This window comes from Littorina saxatilis, linkage group LG8 (assembly GCF_037325665.1).
Source record: "Littorina saxatilis isolate snail1 linkage group LG8, US_GU_Lsax_2.0, whole genome shotgun sequence".
Classification (NCBI taxonomy): domain Eukaryota; kingdom Metazoa; phylum Mollusca; class Gastropoda; order Littorinimorpha; family Littorinidae; genus Littorina; species Littorina saxatilis.
Genome location: NC_090252.1, coordinates 71644608 through 71665694, shown reverse-complemented (window position 1 = coordinate 71665694; position 21087 = coordinate 71644608). Strand labels below are relative to the sequence as shown.

At 45.3% G+C, this 21087-nt stretch overlaps 1 protein-coding gene across 1 annotated transcript in view; it reads right to left on the bottom strand.

Moving 5' to 3' along the window:
• The window catches only part of LOC138974287 (leucine-rich repeat-containing protein 71-like), a 40640-nt gene that overhangs the window by 3443 nt on the left and 16110 nt on the right, over positions 1–21087 (bottom strand). The window contains exon 6 of the mRNA XM_070347006.1: positions 9628–10266. Coding sequence (XP_070203107.1) covers positions 9628–10266 — 639 coding nt within the window. The remainder of the gene's footprint in view (positions 1–9627; positions 10267–21087) is intronic.

The window sequence follows — 21087 nt, the reverse complement described above, 5'->3', positions numbered from 1 at the left end:
GACCCCCAATGTAAGACTTTCCCCCCCCCCCTTGTAAGACCCCCAATGTAAGACTTCCCCCCCTTGTGAGACCCCCAATGTAAAACTTCCCCCCCCTTTGTAAGACCCCCAATGTAAGACTTCCCCCCCCCCCCTTGTAACTCCCCCAATGTAAGACTTCCCCCTTGTAAGACCCCCAATGTAAGACTTTCCCCCCCCCTTGTAAGACCCCCAATGTAAGACTCCCCCCCTTGTAAGACCCCCAATGTAAGACTTCCCCCCCTTGTAATACCCCCAATGTAAGACTTCCCCCCTTGTAAGACCCCCAATGTAAGACTCCCCCCCTTGTAAGACCCCCAATGTAAGACTTCCCCCCCTTGTGAGACCCCCAATGTAAGACTTCCCCCCTTGTAAGACCCCCAATGTAAGACTCCCCCCCTTGTAAGACCCCCAATGTAAGACTTCCCCCCTTGTAAGACCCCCAATGTAAGACTCCCCCCCTTGTAAGACCCCCAATGTAAGACTTCCCCCCCTTGTAATACCCCCAATGTAAGACTTCCCCCCTTGTAAGACCCCCAATGTAAGACTCCCCCCCTTGTAAGACCCCCAATGTAAGACTTCCCCCCCTTGTGAGACCCCCAATGTAAAACTTCCCCCCCCCTTTGTAAGACCCCCAATGTAAGACTTCCCCCCCCCCTTGTAACTCCCCCAATGTAAGACTTCCCCCCCCCCCCTTGTAAGACCCCCAATGTAAAACTTCCCCCCTTGTAAGACACCCAATGTAAGACTTCCCCCCTTGTAAGACCCCCAATGTAAGACTTCCCCCCCCCCTTGTAACACCCCAATGTAAGACTTCCCCCCCTTGTAACACCCCCAATGTAAGACTTCCCCCCCTTGTAAGACCCCCAATGTAAGACCCCCCCCCCTTGTAAGACACCCAATGTAAGACTTCCCCCTTGTAACACCCCCAATGTAAGACTCCCCCCCCCCCCTTGTAAGACCCCCAATGTAAGACTTATAATAATAATAATAATAATAATAAAGTGTATTTATATTGCGCCTATCCCTTACAAAAAACAAAAATATTTGGCTCTAAGCGCATTACAACATGTGAAGGACTTGGTACAATCAAGTCTGACAAATACAACAGCACAATATACAGTCGGTCTCTTAGGTAAAAGCAGCTTCGACAGTTAAACACTTCTACTAAAAGATCCTCTAACAATTTACAAACATAGTTAAAGAACATCGAGTTAATAGGAATTAAAAAAAGGTTCTTATAATAAAACTATCTAGCGAACGACGAAGAAGAAGAAGAATAAAACTATCAATGTCAATGTATAACAAGTCGTTCAACGTAAATGGCCAAAGAACAACAATAAAACAATGGTGATAAAACAGTTATACTCAATGGCTAATAACGAGGCAGAGTTAAATAGTATCGACACAAGATTAAAACAAAACATATTTCTGGAGACGAATTAACAACAATAAAGCAATGGTGATAAAACAGTTTTACTCAATGGCTAATAGCGAGGCAGAATTAAATAGTATCGACACAAGATTTAAACTAAACATATTCCTGGAGACGCATTTAATAATTATACATGTATCAAATAATCAATGTACAAAATACAGCCCTCGCAAGCAACCCGCCCCCAGCCGGCCCACAGCGCGCTACGATGGCAAGCGACCCCTCTCCTCAATGTGGCAAATACTGAACAGTGCACACAACCAATTACTCGCATATACTCGTGTCGCTCACTCGCACACACACACAAACACACACACGGACAACATCGAATCACTCGCACAGGCTAGGGGTTGAAGTATTCCCGGAAGAGGTGTGTTTTTAGAGAGGACTTGAAGGAAGGGAGAGAGGTAGAAAGGCGGACAGACATGGGCAGAGAGTTCCAAATAGAGGGAGCTGTGTAGGTAAAGGCGCGCTTGCCGAAAGCGTTCAGTTTGACTTCCCCCCCCCCTTGTAACACCCCAATGTAAGACTTCCCCCCCTTGTAACACCCCCAATGTAAGACTTCCCCCTTGTAAGACCCCCAATGTAAGACTCCCCCCCCCCCCTTGTAAGACACCCAATGTAAGACTTCCCCCCTTGTAACACCCCCAATGTAAGACTTCCCCCTTGTAACACCCCCAATGTAAGACTCCCCCCTTGTAACACCCCCAATGTAAGACTTCCCCCTTGTAACACCCCCAATGTAAGACTTCCCCCCTTGTAACACCCCCAATGTAAGACTTCCCCCTTGTAACACCCCCAATGTAAGACTCCCCCCCCCTTGTAACACCCCCAATGTAAGACTCCCCCCCCCTTGTAAGACCCCCAATGTAAGACTTCCCTCCTTGTAACACCCCCAATGTAAGACTTCCCCCCTTGTAAGACACCCAATGTAAGACTTCCCCCTTTGTAAGACCCCCCAATGTAAGACTTCCCCCCTTGTAAGACACCCAATGTAAGACTTCCCCCCCTTGTAAGACACCCAATGTAAGACTTCCCCCCTTGTAAGACCCCCAATGTAAGACTTCCCCCCCTTGTAAGACACCCAATGTAAGACTTCCCCCCTTGTAAGACCCCCAATGTAAGACTTCCCCCCTTGTAAGACCCCCAATGTAAGACTTCCCCCCTTGTAATACCCCCAATGTAAGACTTCCCCCTTGTATGACACCCAATGTAAGACTTCCCCCTTGTAAGACCCCGAATGTAAGACTTCCCCCTTGTAAGACCCCCAATGTAAGACTTCCCCCCTTGTAATACCCCCAATGTAAGACTTCCCCCTTGTATGACACCCAATGTAAGACTTCCCCCTTGTAAGACCCCGAATGTAAGACTTCCCCCTTGTAAGACCCCCAATGTAAGACTTCCCCCTTGTATGACACCCAATGTAAGACTTCCCCCTTGTAAGACCCCGAATGTAAGACTTCCCCCTTGTAAGACCCCCAATGTAAGACTTCCCCCTTGTAAGACCCCGAATGTAAGACTTCCCCCTTGTAAGACCCCCAATGTAAGACTTCCCCCTTGTAAGACCTTGCTTTCTCTGATATTTCTGAGCCTCTGTAAAAACACATGTATTTCAAGATTCCCTCTCTGTTACGACCTGGTTTTCTCCCATTTGTGAAGGTGACGGGGCTCCACAGTGCTACAGGTAATCAGCTACACCTGATTGGCTGGTGCGTCAAGGGAGTGTTGGGTGGAAGCACATACAGGTAGAGAAAGAGAGGAGAGAGAGAGAGAGAGAGAGAGAGAGAGAGAGAGAGAGAGAGAGAGAGAGAGAGAGTGGAAGAGAGAGAGAGAAAGAGAGAGAGAGAGATGATTGAATTGAACTTTATTTAACAAGGATTAAGATTTAAGGTTACGCCTTTTCTTACAATCTGTCCTTGGGACGAACAGACACACAATGATAAAAAGAGAGAGAGAGAGAGAGGGAGGGAGAGAGAGAGAGACAGAGAGAGAGGGGAAGAGAGAGAGAGAGAGAGAGGAAGAGGGAGAGAGAGAGGGAGGGAGAGAGAGAGAGACAGAGAGAGAGAGGAAGAGAGAGAGAGAGAGGGGAGGGAGAGAGAGAGGGAGAGAGAGAGAGAGAGGGAGAGAGACAGAGAGAGAGAGAGAGGAAGAGAGAGGGAGGGAGAGAGAGAGAGGGGGGAGAAGGGGAGTAGGAGAGAGAGAGAGGGAGTTAAAGAGAAAGAGAGAGCGATATATATTTATATATGGGTCGTTCTACAAAGCTGTGTACCACTAGAGGGTCGCGACTTTAGAGATAGATTGCGGAATGTTACCCTTGCTTCTCAACTGTTATAAGTATATCAGCTGACTGCAAATTGATCAAAGAGATAATGATAATAAAATCAAGGAGATCGTCTGGTTGGTTTGTGTTTTTCATGAAAGAAAACATCGAAAATGGCGTCAAAAATGGTCGCCAGAACTGTGACTTACTTAGTGTTTGTTTTGTTTTATCCGTGTGGCTACCAATGAAATGCGAGCATGAAACCACAGACATACATCTTTGTCATCATTTTCAAGAGTTTTCATTCACAAGCACCTGGGAAATAAATCTCATGTTCCCCAGGCAATAAATCCCCGGTTACCATAGTTGCAGGAAGCAGGTTATACATGGATAATCAAAAGCAAACCCAATAGAAACGCTCGGGGATTCTTCGGCTCTTTTCATTGGTGTTTCCCTAGACCTAAACAGACGACACGACTCTGCAATTGCAAAGTTCCAAAGACGAACTGGCAAACTGGCAAAAGTAAACAAAAAACAAAACTACTTCATGAAAGGTCATACATTCATCAAAAACAAATGAAACCTAGCGATATGTTTTGTCTTCTTACAGAGTCATGGAGTGCGTGTATCTGTGTTTCAATACACAGACGTTCGGAGAAACACGAACGTCAAGTTCAAGTAAAACGACCCCTGACACACACATTTTGAGCCGTGCACAAGACGTTGTATCGATAAACGAAGCACAGATAAGAAACAATAATAAAAGCAAAGAAAATAGCAACAAGATATGCAAACATCTAACAAAGCCGAGCAAGCAGAATGACAAGTCTCAGGGGCGGATTAGGGGGGTGGTTACAGGGGTTCCGGACCCCCCCCCCCCCCCCCCCCCTGGGCTGTTTAGAAGAAAAAAAAGAAAAACAAGTCACGTAAGGCGAAATTACTACATTTAGTCAAGCTGTGGAACTGACAGAATGAAAGTGAACGTAGTCCGCCGCTAGTGCAAAAGGCAGTGAAAGTGACGAGCCTGTTTGGCGCGGTAGCGATTGCGCTGTGCTTCATAGCACGCTTTACTGTACCTCTCTTCGTTTTAACTTTCTGAGCGTGTTTTTAATCCAAACATATCATATCTATATGTTTTGGGAATCAGGAACCGACAAGGAATAAGATGAAATAGTTTTTAAAACGATTTCGGACATTTAATTTTGATCATAATTTTTATATTTTTAATTTTCAGAGCTTGTTTTTAATCCAAATATAACATATGTATATGTTTTTGGAATCAGAAAATGACGAAGAATACGATGAAATTGTTTTTGGATCGTTTAATAAAAAAATAATTTTAATTACAAGTTTCCGATTTTTAATGACCAAACTCACTCATTAGTTTTTAAGCCACCAAGCTGAAATGCAATACCAAACCCCGGGCTTTGTCGAAGATTGCTTTGCCAAAATTTCAATCAATTTAATGGAAAAATGAGTGTGACAGTGCCGCCTCAACTTTTACAAAAAGCCGGATATGACGTCATCAAAGGTATTTATCAAAAAAAAGAAAAAAAGTCCGGGGATATCATACCCAGGAACTCTCATGTCAAATTTCATAAAGATCGGCCCAGTAGTTTAGTCTGAATCGCTCTACACACACACACACAGACAGACAGACAGACAGACAGACATACAGACACACATACACCACGACCCTCGTCTCGATTCCCTCCTCTATGTTAAAACATTTAGTCAAAACTTGACTAAATGTAAAAAGTGTATGAATGTTGTTGTTTCTGTCTGTAAAATAATGAGTGGCTGCTGACATCAGTTGATCATGTTTAAAATCAAGGATAAGCCACACATTGTTTATAAGATAGCTAAAACTCTTCAGCTTCAGGGGGGCTTTGTCCCCCCAGACCCCCGGTACCCCACCTCTACCGACCCCTGGACCCCAGGTTGTAACCCCCCCCCCCCCCCCCCCCTCGGGCTTATCTGCTCCGCCCCTGGGTCTAATGAAAAACAAAGAGGTACTGAGTCGGAAACAAGATCGCGATTCTTTCCTTCGCTGCACGACGCAAATCTTATGTGACCTTTGACCAAACGTAGCTTCCACATTCGATCACTCAGCTTAATATTTACAACAGAAAGCCGAGGAGGTGGAATACCGAGATGAACCTACAGAACTGTGCATCCTCAACCCTGACATATTCATCCCAACATTTAATGAACTCAAAAACAGAGAAAGTTGCTTTCACACGCCAGCTTTGATTGCCAGTGGTTACCAAACCGGGACTCGTGTGGTTATCAGCACGGAACCCGTGTTTCAAAGCATGGCTCCCTGGGTTGATTGTGCACTTATTTTCTCACAACCAAAATGACAAAAACGATGTTTGGTGGTTTGTTGACAGACCTCGGGGGGCATATCGACTTTTGCTTCATATCTATTGACCGCGGCCTTCGGCCTTGGTCAATAAACATGAAACAAAAGACGATATGCTCCCCCTCGGACCGACAAAAAAGCTGGTCTGTCAACAACCCATCAAACATCTTATATTGTTGTTTTGTACTAGTGTTGCATATGCACTTAGCTGTTTGCCCCACAAATTGTTTGAAGTGTTCATTTAGATCGGTCAAAAATAACGGTTTTCCGACGTAACATTGGTTTCCAAAAATAACACGAACTACGCGAGCATGCCTATAACTTCAGTACACTGGAATATGAAATTGTGTGTGTTACCAGCCATTACTGATGTGTTGTGAACGTGTTCAAATGTGCGCCGTGTCAAATCGATACGATTTGACTGTGATTTTGCCTTTCGCGTGACGCCACTAAGCTTCGTTTCCGATTGTTCTGGTTACGATGGATTGTAAAAATTGAAATTTGTTACTTACGCACGCATCAGATTTTTTTGTTTCTTTCGCATCCGACGTTCTACAACATCGCTGAAAGGTACTTCCATAAAAAAACATTTTTATTCAGTTTTGGAACGCAGCAGGCGTGGAGCGTTTTATGTGTCGTTACCAACGAGGGACGAATATTACGTCGGAAAATGTTCACGACTCATCGCACTTAAAGTTAACATATTTTAAACAAATTTGACATTTCAATGATATTTGTGTGTGTCACGATCTAGTGACATGGATCAAGAAAGTGTCACTCGGTGGGGTGCCTTCTCTTGGTCAATTACGACAGAAAGCGTCTGTGCGTGAGACTGGGCTACGGCAGAGTTTTGCTGACAGCGCAGGACAAACACGGATATTGTGTCGCTCGGATTTCACGGGGTGATTTCTGCTGTCGAGGCAGAATTGTCGATAGCTGAACTTGATATGTGACAAGGTTAGTCACGTGTTTTCGTCAAGGTTGTCTGTCTGGGACATGTTAACTACACACTTGACAATCAGCGGCAAGAGGAGAAGGGTCGGTGTCTGCGTCCTTAGAGTATGATGGTTTTCATCACGACTAGATATTTCACTTCTATCTACGTGCCGTTCTGCTAGCACAGTTAGGGCTCTAATGGAACTTTAACGAGATACCACCTTTTCGCTGTTACATGTTTGCTGAGGACGAGTCGTCAATTTCTCTTCGCCGTGCGGGGATGGTTCTTCACCGCATAAAGTATTTGGCAAGAGGTTGGATGGTGTGTCACTGTTGACGAACAGAGGCCATTCCAGGGAGGAAGCGGTTTTTGCTTCCATGAGAGTGCTACATTCATAGGCTTTTTGAGGTAATAAATCATTCTTTAACGCTGTTGACGAGTCTGTGTTTGTGGAATGAAATACTCTCTGTTGTTCTTTCCAGGTTAGCGCATAATTTGCTCTTTGTGACGCTAAAATACTAATCTGTATATGGTTTTTGAAGATATGGAGAGAAGGACGGAAAATGGCTGATTTGTTGTTGTAAAAAGTCCGTTTGTGCAGGCCCACGTGCTCGATGAGATATGTAAAGATGACATGTTTAAAGGTGGAGGTTGTTGGGTAGCTGGCATGTTTAGTGCACCGGTGCTTTCTGTTGCAGCCTTTCTATCTTCTGTTTGGCTGCCTATCTGCGGGACACTGTTAGCTGCAGACGCTGTAACCGGGATCATCTGATGTAACCAGCTAACCGGCTAACCAGAAAACCGGCTAACCAGCTAACCAGCGACTGGGTGCGGCGCCTGATGTCTCCACTTTTCCCTGCTTCGTAACAACGCCAGCCGGCACTACATTCTACGGAGCAGTTGTGGAGACTATGAACAAATTACAGGCCGTCCACCCAGTGGCAAAACAAAGCTAAGTGCACCATGTCTTTGCACCCCGTTGACCACCGTTGTCATCTTTTATATTTGTGATTATATTCGAGTGGAGACAACGTGGGGTGTGTGACACCTGCATTAACCAGCACTTTAGGCAGATCAGCTATATCTTCCTAACTTTACACGGGATCAGCGTGTTACTATAATTTTCTATATTCTAACTGGCATTTTGTCAGTGACCGTGTTATTTACGTTTTGAACGTAAAAGAACATTTTGGGAGTGAAGTCTCGAGGGAGGTGGCGAGTTGTTACATAAACAGGCGTCTGAAACTTATACTTTTGTTGTTTCTATTAAATTGTATGACTGCGAGAGTGGATCGTGGTGTGGTTAGTTAGTTAGAAGTAACTAACCGTTTCATAATCACCTTAAGTGATATACTGAAACGTGACAGTGTGTGAAAAACGTGCTCGGCGTCTCTTTGACAAGTCTTAGGCTATTGTCTGCAGTCTAGTAGTTTGCCAGTTGTAAGAGTTTAGCATAAAAACCGTTGGAGCTTTCATCAAAATTGGAACACACTGAACTAGTTTTTTTCTTTCTCAAAACGAAAAAAATAATCAGATCTAATTCTGTTGCAAAAAAGAGTTTGTGAAGCTGATTTGTTTGCTGGTCGGAATAAAAAGAAGTATTCCCTACCTGGTGATACTTAGCTCATACGTCCGGAAGATTTTTTGACAGGGCGAACCGAGGTTCATCAGATATCAAATTCATTTCACTATAGCGTATAGCACCCTCTACCCCCTTGGAATGAGCTCTAAATGTGATGCAAATAAAGCTTGTTACTAAATACTATGTCTTTTTGTTATCTGTCTTGTGTGTTGGGATCCCATGTTACGTTACACATGTGTCATGCTCACAACTTTCCGACCACGCCTCGTACCCAAAAAACATAAACTTATCTTTTATTTAGCATGGCACCGTGGCATATGTCTATATCTTTCACATAAACCATACAAACAACCTATTCAGACACTTTCAATTTTCACGATGCATGCCACACTTTTGGTACACAGCTTTATGGAATGACCCATTTATATATAGAAAGAAATTACGCACACACCATACCCATCACCCCAAACAAACGAGTTCCACCTACACCCCCCCCCCCTCCCCCCTGCACACACACAGCCAGTGTCACCTGTTCCTCCAGTGCCTCCGTCAAGCTCTGCACGCCGACCTTCCCGACCTCCCCCCCCCCCCCCCCTGCACACACACAGCCAGTGTCACCTGTTCCTCCAGTGCCTCCGTCAAGCTCTGCACGCCGACCTTCCCCCTCCCCCCCCCCCCCCCTGCACACACACAGCCAGTGTCACCTGTTCCTCCAGTGCCTCCGTCAAGCTCTGCACGCCGACCTTCCCCCTCCCCCCCCCCCCTGCACACACACAGCCAGTGTCACCTGTTCCTCCAGTGCCTCCGTCAAGCTCTGCACGCCGACCTTCCCCCCCCCCCCCCTGCACACACACAGCCAGTGTCACCTGTTCCTCCAGTGCCTCCGTCAAGCTCTGCACGCCGACCTTCCCCCTCCCCCCCCCCTGCACACACAGAGCCAGTGTCACCTGTTCCTCCAGTGCCTCCGTCAAGCTCTGCACGCCGACCTTCCCCCTCCCCCCCCCCCCTGCACACACACAGCCAGTGTCACCTGTTCCTCCAGTGCCTCCATCAAGCTCTGCACGCCGACCTTCCCGACCTTGTTCCTGGACAGATTGAGGCTGAGGAGAGACCGGTTGCCAGGCAACCACAGGTCACCGTCGTGCAGGAAGCCGGGCTGCATCAGGGGGTGAAGGCCGCAGCCTTCAACAGCAATGTCTGACTCCGCGAAGTAATCCGGCCTTCGTCCCGGCATGTACCACACGGTGTCTGGCGGTTTAACCCTCCGCAGACCACGGTGCTCGGGGCACGCCGCGTCATCGAAGATAGCATGGCTGGAGGAGACGCCCTTGGCCTTGGAACTTCGCCCGTCTTTGGGGGCCATTCGACTCACGCGCCTAGCTGGCCGCTGGATCTTGACGGGCCTTTTCTCGGGAATAATGGAACGCTTTTGGGTACGGGTGGCTTTCCTTGTGCGTTTTGGGAAATCGGGGGGTTGATCAACCAGGTTCTGATGCATGCGCTGTCTGCGTGACGTCAGACTGTCCCCTGTCACGCGCACCCACCTGCACGCGCTGGCCAGGCCGGCGGCCCCCCGGTCCCCCACGCTGTTGGCCGACAGGTTGAGCACGCGCAGCACGCGATTAAAGGTCAAGGCTAGGGCCAGGCTGCACGCGCCTTCGTCCCCCACCTGGCGGATTTCCATCATTGTAATCACGACAATACAAATATCAATGTCGCATACTATCACGACATTAAAAATAACAATGTCGCATACTATCACGACATTACAAATATCAATGTCGCTTACAATCACGACATTACAAATAACAATGTCGCATACAATCACGACATTACAAATAGCAATGTCGCATACAATCACGACATTACAAATAGCAATGTCGCATACAATCACGACATTACAAATAGCAATGTCGCATACAATCACGACATTACAAATAACAATGTCGCATACAATCACGACATTACAAATAACAATGTCGCATACAATCACGACATTACAAATAGCAATGTCGCATACAATCACGACATTACAAATAACACTGTCGCATACAATCACGACATTACAAATAACAATGTCGCATACAATCACGACATTACAAATAACACTGTCGCATACAATCACGACATTACAAATAACAATGTCGCATACAATCACGACATTACAAATAACACTGTCGCATACAATCACGACATTACAAATAGCAATGTCGCATACAATCACGACATTACAAATAACACTGTCGCATACAATCACGACATTACAAATAGCACTGTCGCATACAATCACGACATTACAAATAGCACTGTCGCATACAATCACGACATTAAAAATAACAATGTCGCATACAATCACGGCATTACAAATAACACTGTCGCATACAATCACGACATTACAAATAACATTCTTTCTTTCTTTATTTATTTGGTGTTTAACGTCGTTTTCAACCACGAAGGTTATATCGCGACGGGGAAATGGGGGGGGAGATGGGATAGAGCCATTTGTTAATTGTTTCTTGTTCACAAAAGCACTAATCAAAAAATTGCTCCAGGGGCTTGCAACGTAGTACAATATATTACCTTACTGGGAGAATGCAAGTTTCCAGTACAAAGGACTTAACATTTCTTACATACTGCTTGACTAAAATCTTTACAAACATTGACTATATTCTATACAAGAAACACTTAACAAGGGTAAAAGGAGAAACAGAATCCGTTAGTCGCCTCTTACGACATGCTGGGGAGCATCGGGTAAATTCTTCTCCCTAACCCGCGGGGGGTATTACAAATAACACTGTCGCATACAATCACGACATTACAAATAAGAACGTCACACGCTTTCCTTCTTTGCCACTACTAAAGCAAACGTGTGCAAGATTGTATGTTACACGCTTTGGAGCATGGCAAGAACGGATTCAAATTCGAAATCGTCCCTCCGAAAAGCCCCAAAATGCACACACGACTTTCATTTCTCCTGCTGTTATCGTTTCTTCTCTTTACAAATTCTTCAACGCTGAGAATACAGACAACAGTTCTGTTTCCATACGCGAATTTAGCTGCCCTTGGAAAGTGGCTCGATCACGAGGCCTGTAAGTCTGAATCTAGAAGGACAGAGTTGTGAACATAGATCTGACAAAGATCCCGAAAAGAACAAACATTTCGCGCATGCAGACACAGAAAGACGTCATGAAGAATGCGATGCTTCAAAAGATACAGACTGTGACGATGACTGTGACGTCATTCACATATACCGAGACGTTATTCATAGTTGTTCGGTCATTTCCGTCAAAAAGTAGATCTCTCCACAATGGCTGCTCCTGTGTTTAGGTCTGTCAAGCGTGAGTTCGCAAAACGTGTTTGTTCTCTCCTCTGTTGAAGCTGTGAGACATAAATGCTATTCCGACTTGGTCGTGTGACATTACCTGCTATTCCGAGTTGGTCGTGTGACATTACCTGCTATTCCGACTTGGTCGTGTGACATTACCTGCTATTCCGACTTGGTCGTGTGACAGAGTTTTCTTCCACACGAGAGTACGTTGATTGTCTAACGAAGCCGTCAGGCTGAGTTAGACATCACCTAAACGTCTGTCACACGACCAAGTCGGAATAGCAGGTGTGAATGCCCCTGCTAAGGAGCCTTCTGTGTATTTAGATTCTTTTTGTTTTGCTTGTGTTTTTTAGTCATGCTTTTAGCTTGACTCGCATGCGACTTTCCGTGGTGGTGGCTTTCCCTTTTTGTTCTTTCACTTTTATTATCTTATTTCACTTTTGTCCCTATTTGTTCCCATTTTGCAGCCACCTCTGTAGGTTCGCGTGCGGGTCTAGCTTGCTCTTTATCCTCTAGTTTTCTTTTTTAAGTATGAGCGTCCTCGTACGAACTTTGTTTTGTTTTAATGACGTTTAAATATTGTAACGAACTAATTTATAAACAAGGTAGTGTGGCCGGCGTTTTTCTGATATTAATTTCATGTGCCTGTATGGCTCACGCTGGACAGCCTTGGAGTTTTTCCCCGGAGAGCACGGGACGCATGTTTTGCAACAGTAATATTGTAGTAACGCGCAGTATTTTTAGTTCACCTCTGTGGTGGATAGCCTGTATTCGTCGTCACTTACTGGGAAGCCGTTCACGGAACAAGATGTTTTAGGATAGATAGATTTTTTTGCTCTGTTCCGGGGCCCAGTGTTTTCTGCCAGCCTCCAGTTTTGTTTTAAGTTATTTTGTAGTTCAGGTTCAGTTGCTCGCCTTGAGTCTGTTTTAGATTATTGATGCTGTCAAAGGCGAGTATCCATTTCTGACTATGTTTCTTTTATTTACCGAATTCGTGTAATTTTCGTTTTGAATCTTTGTCTTCTGTCCGTTTCTTTGTCTTCTGTCCGTTTCTGTGTCTTCTGTCCGTTTCTGTGTCTTCTGTCCGTTTCTGTGTCTTCTTTCCGTCTCTGTGTCTTCTGTCCGTTTCTTTGTCTTCTTTCCGTCTCTGTGTCTTCTTTCCGTTTCTTTGTCTTCTTTCCGTCTCTGTGTCTTCTGTCCGTTTCTTTGTCTTCTTTCCGTTTCTGTGTCCTACGTTTATTCTATGTAGGGTTTTTCTAACATATTTTTGTCTTGGTGATTTTTTTATTGATTTGCCGCCATCTTGTTTCGGCCGCCATTTTGTCGTCCATCTTTGATGTTTATGTTTTTAGGACACCTTTGATGTTTATGTTTTTAGGACACCTTTGATGTTTAGTTTGATGTTTCGAATTCTAAGTTTAGTTTTTTCTTTTCTATCAGTTTCCACCGCTCCGCGCTTCTCGCTCACCGCTCCGCGCTTCTCGCTCCATGCTCCACACTCTACTGTTCTGCACTCTCACTAAGCTAGTTCTTTCTACTTCACATTTTAGCTTTAATTCGCTTTCTAAACTTAGATTAGTTTTTCCGCCACGCTCCTATATAGGTTCTGGTTCTGGTTCTGGTATAGTACGTCGCAGGAGCCAAGTTGGCTATATATGCGACGGTTACTTAGCCTCTCCATAGATTTATGTTTAGCCTTTTATATATTGATATGAGCTGATTCCGAATTACTATGACATCGACATATTCACAATAAACTTTAATTAATGTTCCAATTCTAGTGTTCGTTTTGTTTTGTGAGCGCGTCGGTTCTTTATAGCACCAAAATTACATCCTCCAGAATTTATATAAGCCATCACAAAATCTTACAGCTACTCAAGGGCAAGCACAGTGGAAACTTTGATATTTTTTGGAACATTTTGGATTGTTTTCGACAAAGAACTTTATGAACTTTTGTAGGCCTGTGATTAGGGCCACTGACTTTTGAACTTCTTATCCTTACGAATCTTGTGAAGAGATCATGAACCTTTTGTCTTAAAGGAACTGTGTTTCGTATCTAGCGAACAATATTTTAATTTATTTTTGTCGGGCCCAGAGCAGAGCAACTTAGGCATTATTTTAGGTTTGTTGACCATAGCATTGCACACTTCGTATTTCGTATTTTCTTCCCCTCTAGTGAGTGACCCGAGGTGTGCCGTTTTGAATTTTGTTTCTCTATATTTCGCAAGTCTTTGTTAACCTCTACGTTTTCACTTGACTTAAAGTATGGATGAGAAATTACCTTCTCATGAGAGTGCCGAGCTATCCCCTTACACTTTGAAGTTAGAAAGGGATGAACATTTTGCTTCGGACACTGATAGTCGTAAGAATGAAGGCGACCATGATGGCGCTCAGGGAGAGTCTCTAGCTGAACCCACTCAGACCCAAGACACTTTGAATTCAGATAACTTTCCCTCTCAAGCTGAACATTCTCCTACACAGGAAGGTTTAGGAACTGAGCCCTCCCAACAGGCTGCAAGTGCAGAGCATCTCGCTCAACGAAGTAGAGAAGAAAGAGGCCCCGCCATTGTTAGGGCTAGACTTAATGCTGAGGTTAGGGAACTGTCAGACAAGTACTGGGCCATGAGCCGAGCTCATAAGATTATGATCAGCGAGTTGTGCACAGCCTTTAGGGAAACACCAGGCCAAAGGAGAGTCCTTAAAGCTAAAAAAATAACCCTCTGTGAGCGCCTAAACGAGCTGAATGTAGCGAACTCGAGGCTTTGTCAAGTGGCTGAAAGTGATGTAGCTATAGAAGAGGATTTGAGCGATATGCACATGCAAACGGAGACGCTCAAAGAGCAATATCGCAGTCTCTTTCCCAAGTTAGACCCGTACGCCTCCAGCTCGGACTTGACTTCCACAGTCGCTTCTGGAGGTGCTAGAGAGGTTTCTCTAGATGCTTCTTTGGCGGTTAGCGCAGCGAGATTTAGGTCCCAGCAAATGGTCGCAGATGAAAGGGCCAGACAAGAAGAGACTCTTTTGCTTTTAGAAGAGAAGGCTTCTAGGACCATAGCTTTGGCTGCTGAGAAGAAGGTTGAGTTGGAAAGAGAGTGTGCTCGTTTAGAGAGAGAAGCTCAAGATGAAAGGTTAGCTTTGAAGAAAAAAGAAAAGGAAGTTAAGACTGCACTAGAGAGGGTGGAGAGAGAAGGCAAGATGCAGGAAGAGCATGAAGTTTTTAAGATCATTAAAACTGACATAGAAGACCAGCAAAGGGCTAGAGAAAGATTCATGCCCCAACTACCTCGTGACAGCCCCATTGATAGGTACCTAGGTACTCACAACCCCCTGCATGTAGGTACACACATAGAGAGCATAGGAGATGTGGCGGTAGGGTATGATAGGCACACACAGCACACACAAGATACATATAAGCCTGCGACAGCCGACACCTACGCCCGCCCGCGTCACCAGCCGGCAGCCAACACCCTCGTCTCTGGGCAACATCAGCCTGCGGCAGCCAAGCCTGGACTCCCGCCACTTCAGCAGCCCACGGAGGTCAGGGCTTATGCCCCTTCGCATCTCCAGTCGGCCGCCGAGGATATCCGCGACACTCTTCGAGGCATCTCCAGGACCCTTGCTCAACCTGTCTCCGCTTCTCACCCACTTCCAGCAGCGGTCACAGCCACGGCTCCTACCACTACGACGATGACTACAGCCACCACGATGACGACAAGAGTCGGAGGCCAATTCGCGACCTCCTTTCGGCCTCAGTTTGTCAAAGCTGAGATTCCAAGCCACGAAGATCGTCCTCGCCAGATCTACGCGCCTTCCCGTTTCCCTCACAAATCCCTCAATCCATCAGCGAGACCTTTTCCCGGGCCTTTCCCTGGTCCTTTTCCTGCCATGACCTCCCGAGAGTCTCCGACCTATGTGCCAAACTTTGCATATGGGCCTTCTGTCATGCATCCTCCCATGCAAACACAGCAATATGACCACGCTGCAAGCTTTGCTCCTGACACTGACTACACACAGCATGGTTTTCAAGAGGCTCCGGTCACGAGCCCTTCAGACTACTACGGGCAAGATGCATACCTTCCTCAGATGCAAGGCCAACCAGCGCTCTCCGAGGGTTCTGCCCTAGCTCGTACTCTAGCTGAGGCTCTCCTGATCAACAGGTTACCGACGCAGGAGCCCACTACGTTTTCAGGAGATCCTTTGACGTACCCTCTCTGGAGGTCCTCATTCACTCTTTTGATTGAGCGGCAGGGCGTTTCTGCAGAGGAAAAGCTCCTCTACTTGGAGAAGTACTTGGACGGTCCGGCGAAGGATGCGGTCAAGGGACTCTTTCTGATCAGGGATGCCCAGGCCTATCAGCAGGCCCTTCAGACGTTGGAGGAAAGGTTCGGCAGTTCTTTCGTCGTTGCCAGAGCCTTCCGAGAGAAACTAGATGCATGGCCGGTAATCAAATCCAAAGATGGACAAGCCCTCCGCGCCTTCTCGGACTTTCTTGGACAATGCCTTGTGGCGAGCCGAGTGATAGGCCAGCTACAGAATCTGGAAGACCAAGCCTATCACAAGACACTCATGAGCAAGCTTCCAGATTGGTTGGTGAGAAACTGGGTGCGGAAAGTACACAAGACCAAGAACGAGAAGAGACGCTACCCTACCTTTGAGGAGTTGTCAGCTTTCATCAAGACAGAGGCAGACATCCTTTGCGAGCCCCTTTTCTCCTCAAGCAAATCTGCCGCCTCTTTCACCTCACAGACCGCCAGTTCAGCAGTCCCCAAGAGAACATCGTACAGTACGGATTGTTCTACTACATCTGCATGTCAAGAGTGTGACAGATGTCAGCACCACGCTAAAACTGTCCTGAGTACGAACTGCGACGAAGTCTGTCCCTTTTGTACCGTTCGTTTTCCGACCAGCTCTTCTTCTCATCCTCTACTCAGATGCCAGAGGTTCGATGAGATTCCCGTTGAGGACAGGAAACACTTCATGTACGAAACGTCCTTGTGCTTTTCCTGTGCCAGAAAGACTGACCATAGAAGTGTAGACTGCACTACCAGGGCGATATGCGACAAGTGCCAAGGCCCACATCTCACTATGCTGCATGGAGCGCCCAGCTACAGGAAGAAGATGCCCAATCAGCAACGGAATGCCCGGGGACCGCCAGATTCTTCAAGGTTTGTCTGTATCAGTCAAGATGCCCGTGTTTCTGCCTCTGGATCAGCATTCGCGACGACCAACAAGTCAGACAGACCAGTCAGAGCTACCATGATTGTTCCGGTCAGAGTTTCGACGAAAGAGAATCCCACGGTAGAGCATACGACATACGCGCTGCTTGACACCATGTCTTGCATCTCCTTCGTTACTGAATCTTTGAGTGACAAGCTGAACACTCATTCTGAGCCAGCGTCATTGAGGCTGAACACTATGACTTCTCAGAACACTCATATCGAATGTCAGAGAGTGACCGGATTGTGTGTCAAGGCCCTCAACTCCAATGTTTCCCACAACCTGAAAACGCTCTACACGACGGACCATCTCACCAATGACACTGAGAACATACCAACATCAGAGACCGCTCGTAACATCAAGCATTTGAGTCATATTGCCAGCGAGATTCCCCCGTTGCTCGAAGGCTGCACTCCCGGGTTGTTGATTGGCTACGATCATGCAGAGCTATTCATGCCAGAGAGAGTCATCAAGGGAGACCCATACGCCGTTCTCACACCGTTGGGTTGGACGATACTGGGACAAGTGTCGCCAAAACAGTCTGTCCATGACGTGATGCACGTGTCTTTAACAGAACATTGTCTCAGCGAGTACGAAAGTGAATCAGTCGCTTCCGTATATCGCACGACACTCGCTGAACCCAGCATCTCCGACCCCCTCCATGCCATGGAAAGGATTTTGAGAAGACCACTACGAAGAAGACTACTACGAAGAAGACCAGTACGAAGAAGACCACAACGAAGAAGACAACGACGAAGAAGACCACGACGAAGAAGACCAGTACAAAGAAGACTAGTACAAAGAAGACCACAACGAAGACGACCACGACGAAGAAGAAAGTGGCTTCTTCCCCAACGAAACGTTGCTGTCGGAGATGTCGTCGTGCTACGTGACAAAGCCGTATGCAGAGCAGATTGGCCTCTAGGACTCGTGACGGAGGTTCGCCCCAGCGACGATGGACTCGTGCGAACCTGCAAGCTGAAGACTGTCAAGGTCACCTCGAAGACGAGCCATTCCACTTTCTACTACTGGCGCCCCATCTCTAAGCTGACCGTGCTGGTGAAGGCAGACCCGGACACTCAATGACTTTCCCAGTGAACTTTACTGTTTCGACAGACCGTTTGTGCATGTTTTGGTCTGACGTAATCCGTTCGCCTTTTTGACAGGTGGCGCTGTTTTGATTTGGGGAGAAAATTTCGTCTTAATGCAAATATTTTTTGTGACTTTGTGGTTTCTCTCCATTTGTATATGTTTTTGGTTCCGCATTTTGGAACGAAAGCTCTTGACAGAGGCAAGCGCTTAATGAATCGGTTTGTTTAGTCCTTCCCGCGTGCGGATGCCTGTGCTTATGTTTAAGACGACTGAAGATGTTTTTCTTTGTATTTTGTAGGTTGCGACTACAGTCTTTCATACTGAGTTGCGGGTTATGTAAAGGTGTAAGAATAATGTTGACACGATATGTTGACAGTGACGGACTGACGAAATATGATGTTACATTTGTTGAAAGAACACGTGTGATTTTTAGATTGAGACTCATGAGAGTGCGTTTCGAACAGCTACGTTTTGGATAATGCCGAAAGGATTCTGTAACGTTTCGGATTTTTTGTATTTTGAACCACGTATGAGAGTGCGTTTCGAACAGCTACGTTTTGGATAATGCCAAAAGGATTCTGTAATGTTTCGGATTTTGTTTTTGAACCACGCATGTATTCGATGATTTTTGCTGATTTTTTATGTCGACTTTTGTAAAGACTAAGATGTCTTCGAGGGGGGAATGTGAATGCCCCTGCTAAGGAGCCTTCTGTGTATCTAGATTCTTTTTGTTTTGCTTGTGTTTTTTAGTCATGCTTCTAGCTTGACTCGCATGCGACTTTCCGTGGTGGTGGCTTTCCCTTTTTATATTTAGTCAAGTTTTGACTAAATATTTTAACATCGAGGGGGAATCGAAACGAGGGTCGTGGTGTATGTGCGTGTGTGTGTGTGTGTGTGTGTGTGTGTGTGTGTGTCTGTGTGTGTGTGTGTGTGTGTGTGTAGAGCGATTCAGACTAAACTACTGGACCGATCTTTATGAAATTTGACATGAGAGTTCCTGGGTATGAAATCCCCGAACGTTTTTTTCATTTTTTTGATAAATGTCTTTGATGACGTCATATCCGGCTTTTCGTGAAAGTTGAGGCGGCACTGTCACGCCCTCATTTTTCAACCAAATTGGTTCAAATTTTGGTCAAGTAATCTTCGACGAAGCCCGGGGTTCGGTATTGCATTTCAGCTTGGTGGCTTAAAAATTAATTAATGACTTTGGTCATTAAAAATCTGAAAATTGTAAAAAAAAATAAAAATTTATAAAACGATCCAAATTTACGTTTATCTTATTCTCCATCATTTGCTGATTCCAAAAACATATACATATGTTATATTCGGATTAAAAACAAGCTCTGAAAATTAAATATATAAAAATTATTATCAAAATTAAATTGTCCAAATCAATTTAAAAACACTTTCATCTTATTCCTTGTCGGTTCCTGATTCCAAAAACATATAGATATGATATGTTTGGATTAAAAACACGCTCAGAAAGTTAAAACAAAGAGAGGTACAGAAAAGCGTGCTATCCTTCTTAGCGCAACTACTACCCCGCTCTTCTTGTCAATTTCACTGCCTTTGCCGTGAGCGGTGGACTGACGATGCTACGAGTATACGGTCTTGCTGAAAAATGGCAGCTACTTGACTAAATATTGTATTTTCGCCTTACGCGACTTGTTGTTCTTCCACTTTTATTATCTTATCTTACTTTTGCCCCTATTTGTTCCCATTTTGCAGCCACCTCTGTAGGTTCGCGTGCGGGTCTAGCTTGCTCTTTATCCTCTAGTTTTCTTTTTTAAGTATGAGCGTCCTCGTACGAACTTTGTTTTGTTTTAATGACGTTTAAATATTGTAACGAACTAATTTATAAACAAGGTAGTGTGGCCGGCGTTTTTCTGATATTAATTTCATGTGCCTGTATGGCTCACGCTGGACAGCCTTGGAGTTTTTCCCCGGAGAGCACGGGACGCATGTTTTGCAACAGTAATATTGTAGTAACGCGCAGTATTTTTAGTTCACCTCTGTGGCGGATAGCCTGTTTTCGTCGTCACTTACTGGGAAGCCGTTCACGGAACAAGATGTTTTAGGATAGATAGATTTTTTTGCTCTGTTCCGGGGCCCAGTGTTTTCTGCCAGCCTCCAGTTTTGTTTTAAGTTATTTTGTAGTTCAGGTTCAGTTGCTCGCCTTGAGTCTGTTTTAGATTATTGATGCTGTCAAAGGCGAGTATCCATTTCTGACTATGTTTCTTTTATTTACCGAATTCGTGTAATTTTCGTTTTGAATCTTTGTCTTCTGTCCGTTTCTTTGTCTTCTGTCCGTTTCTGTGTCTTCTGTCCGTTTCTGTGTCTTCTGTCCGTTTCTGTGTCTTCTTTCCGTCTCTGTGTCTTCTGTCCGTTTCTTTGTCTTCTTTCCGTCTCTGTGTCTTCTTTCCGTTTCTTTGTCTTCTTTCCGTCTCTGTGTCTTCTGTCCGTTTCTTTGTCTTCTTTCCGTTTCTGTGTCCTACGTTTATTCTATGTAGGGTTTTTCTAACATATTTTTGTCTTGGTGATTTTTTATTGATTTGCCGCCATCTTGTTTCGGCCGCCATTTTGTCGTCCATCTTTGATGTTTATGTTTTTAGGACACCTTTGATGTTTATGTTTTTAGGACACCTTTGATGTTTAGTTTGATGTTTCGAATTCTAAGTTTAGTTTTTTCTTTTCTATCAGTTTCCACCGCTCCGCGCTTCTCGCTCACCGCTCCGCGCTTCTCGCTCCATGCTCCACGCTTCACACTCTACTGTTCTGCACTCTCACTAAGCTAGTTCTTTCTACTTCACATTTTAGCTTTAATTCGCTTTCTAAACTTAGATTAGTTTTTCC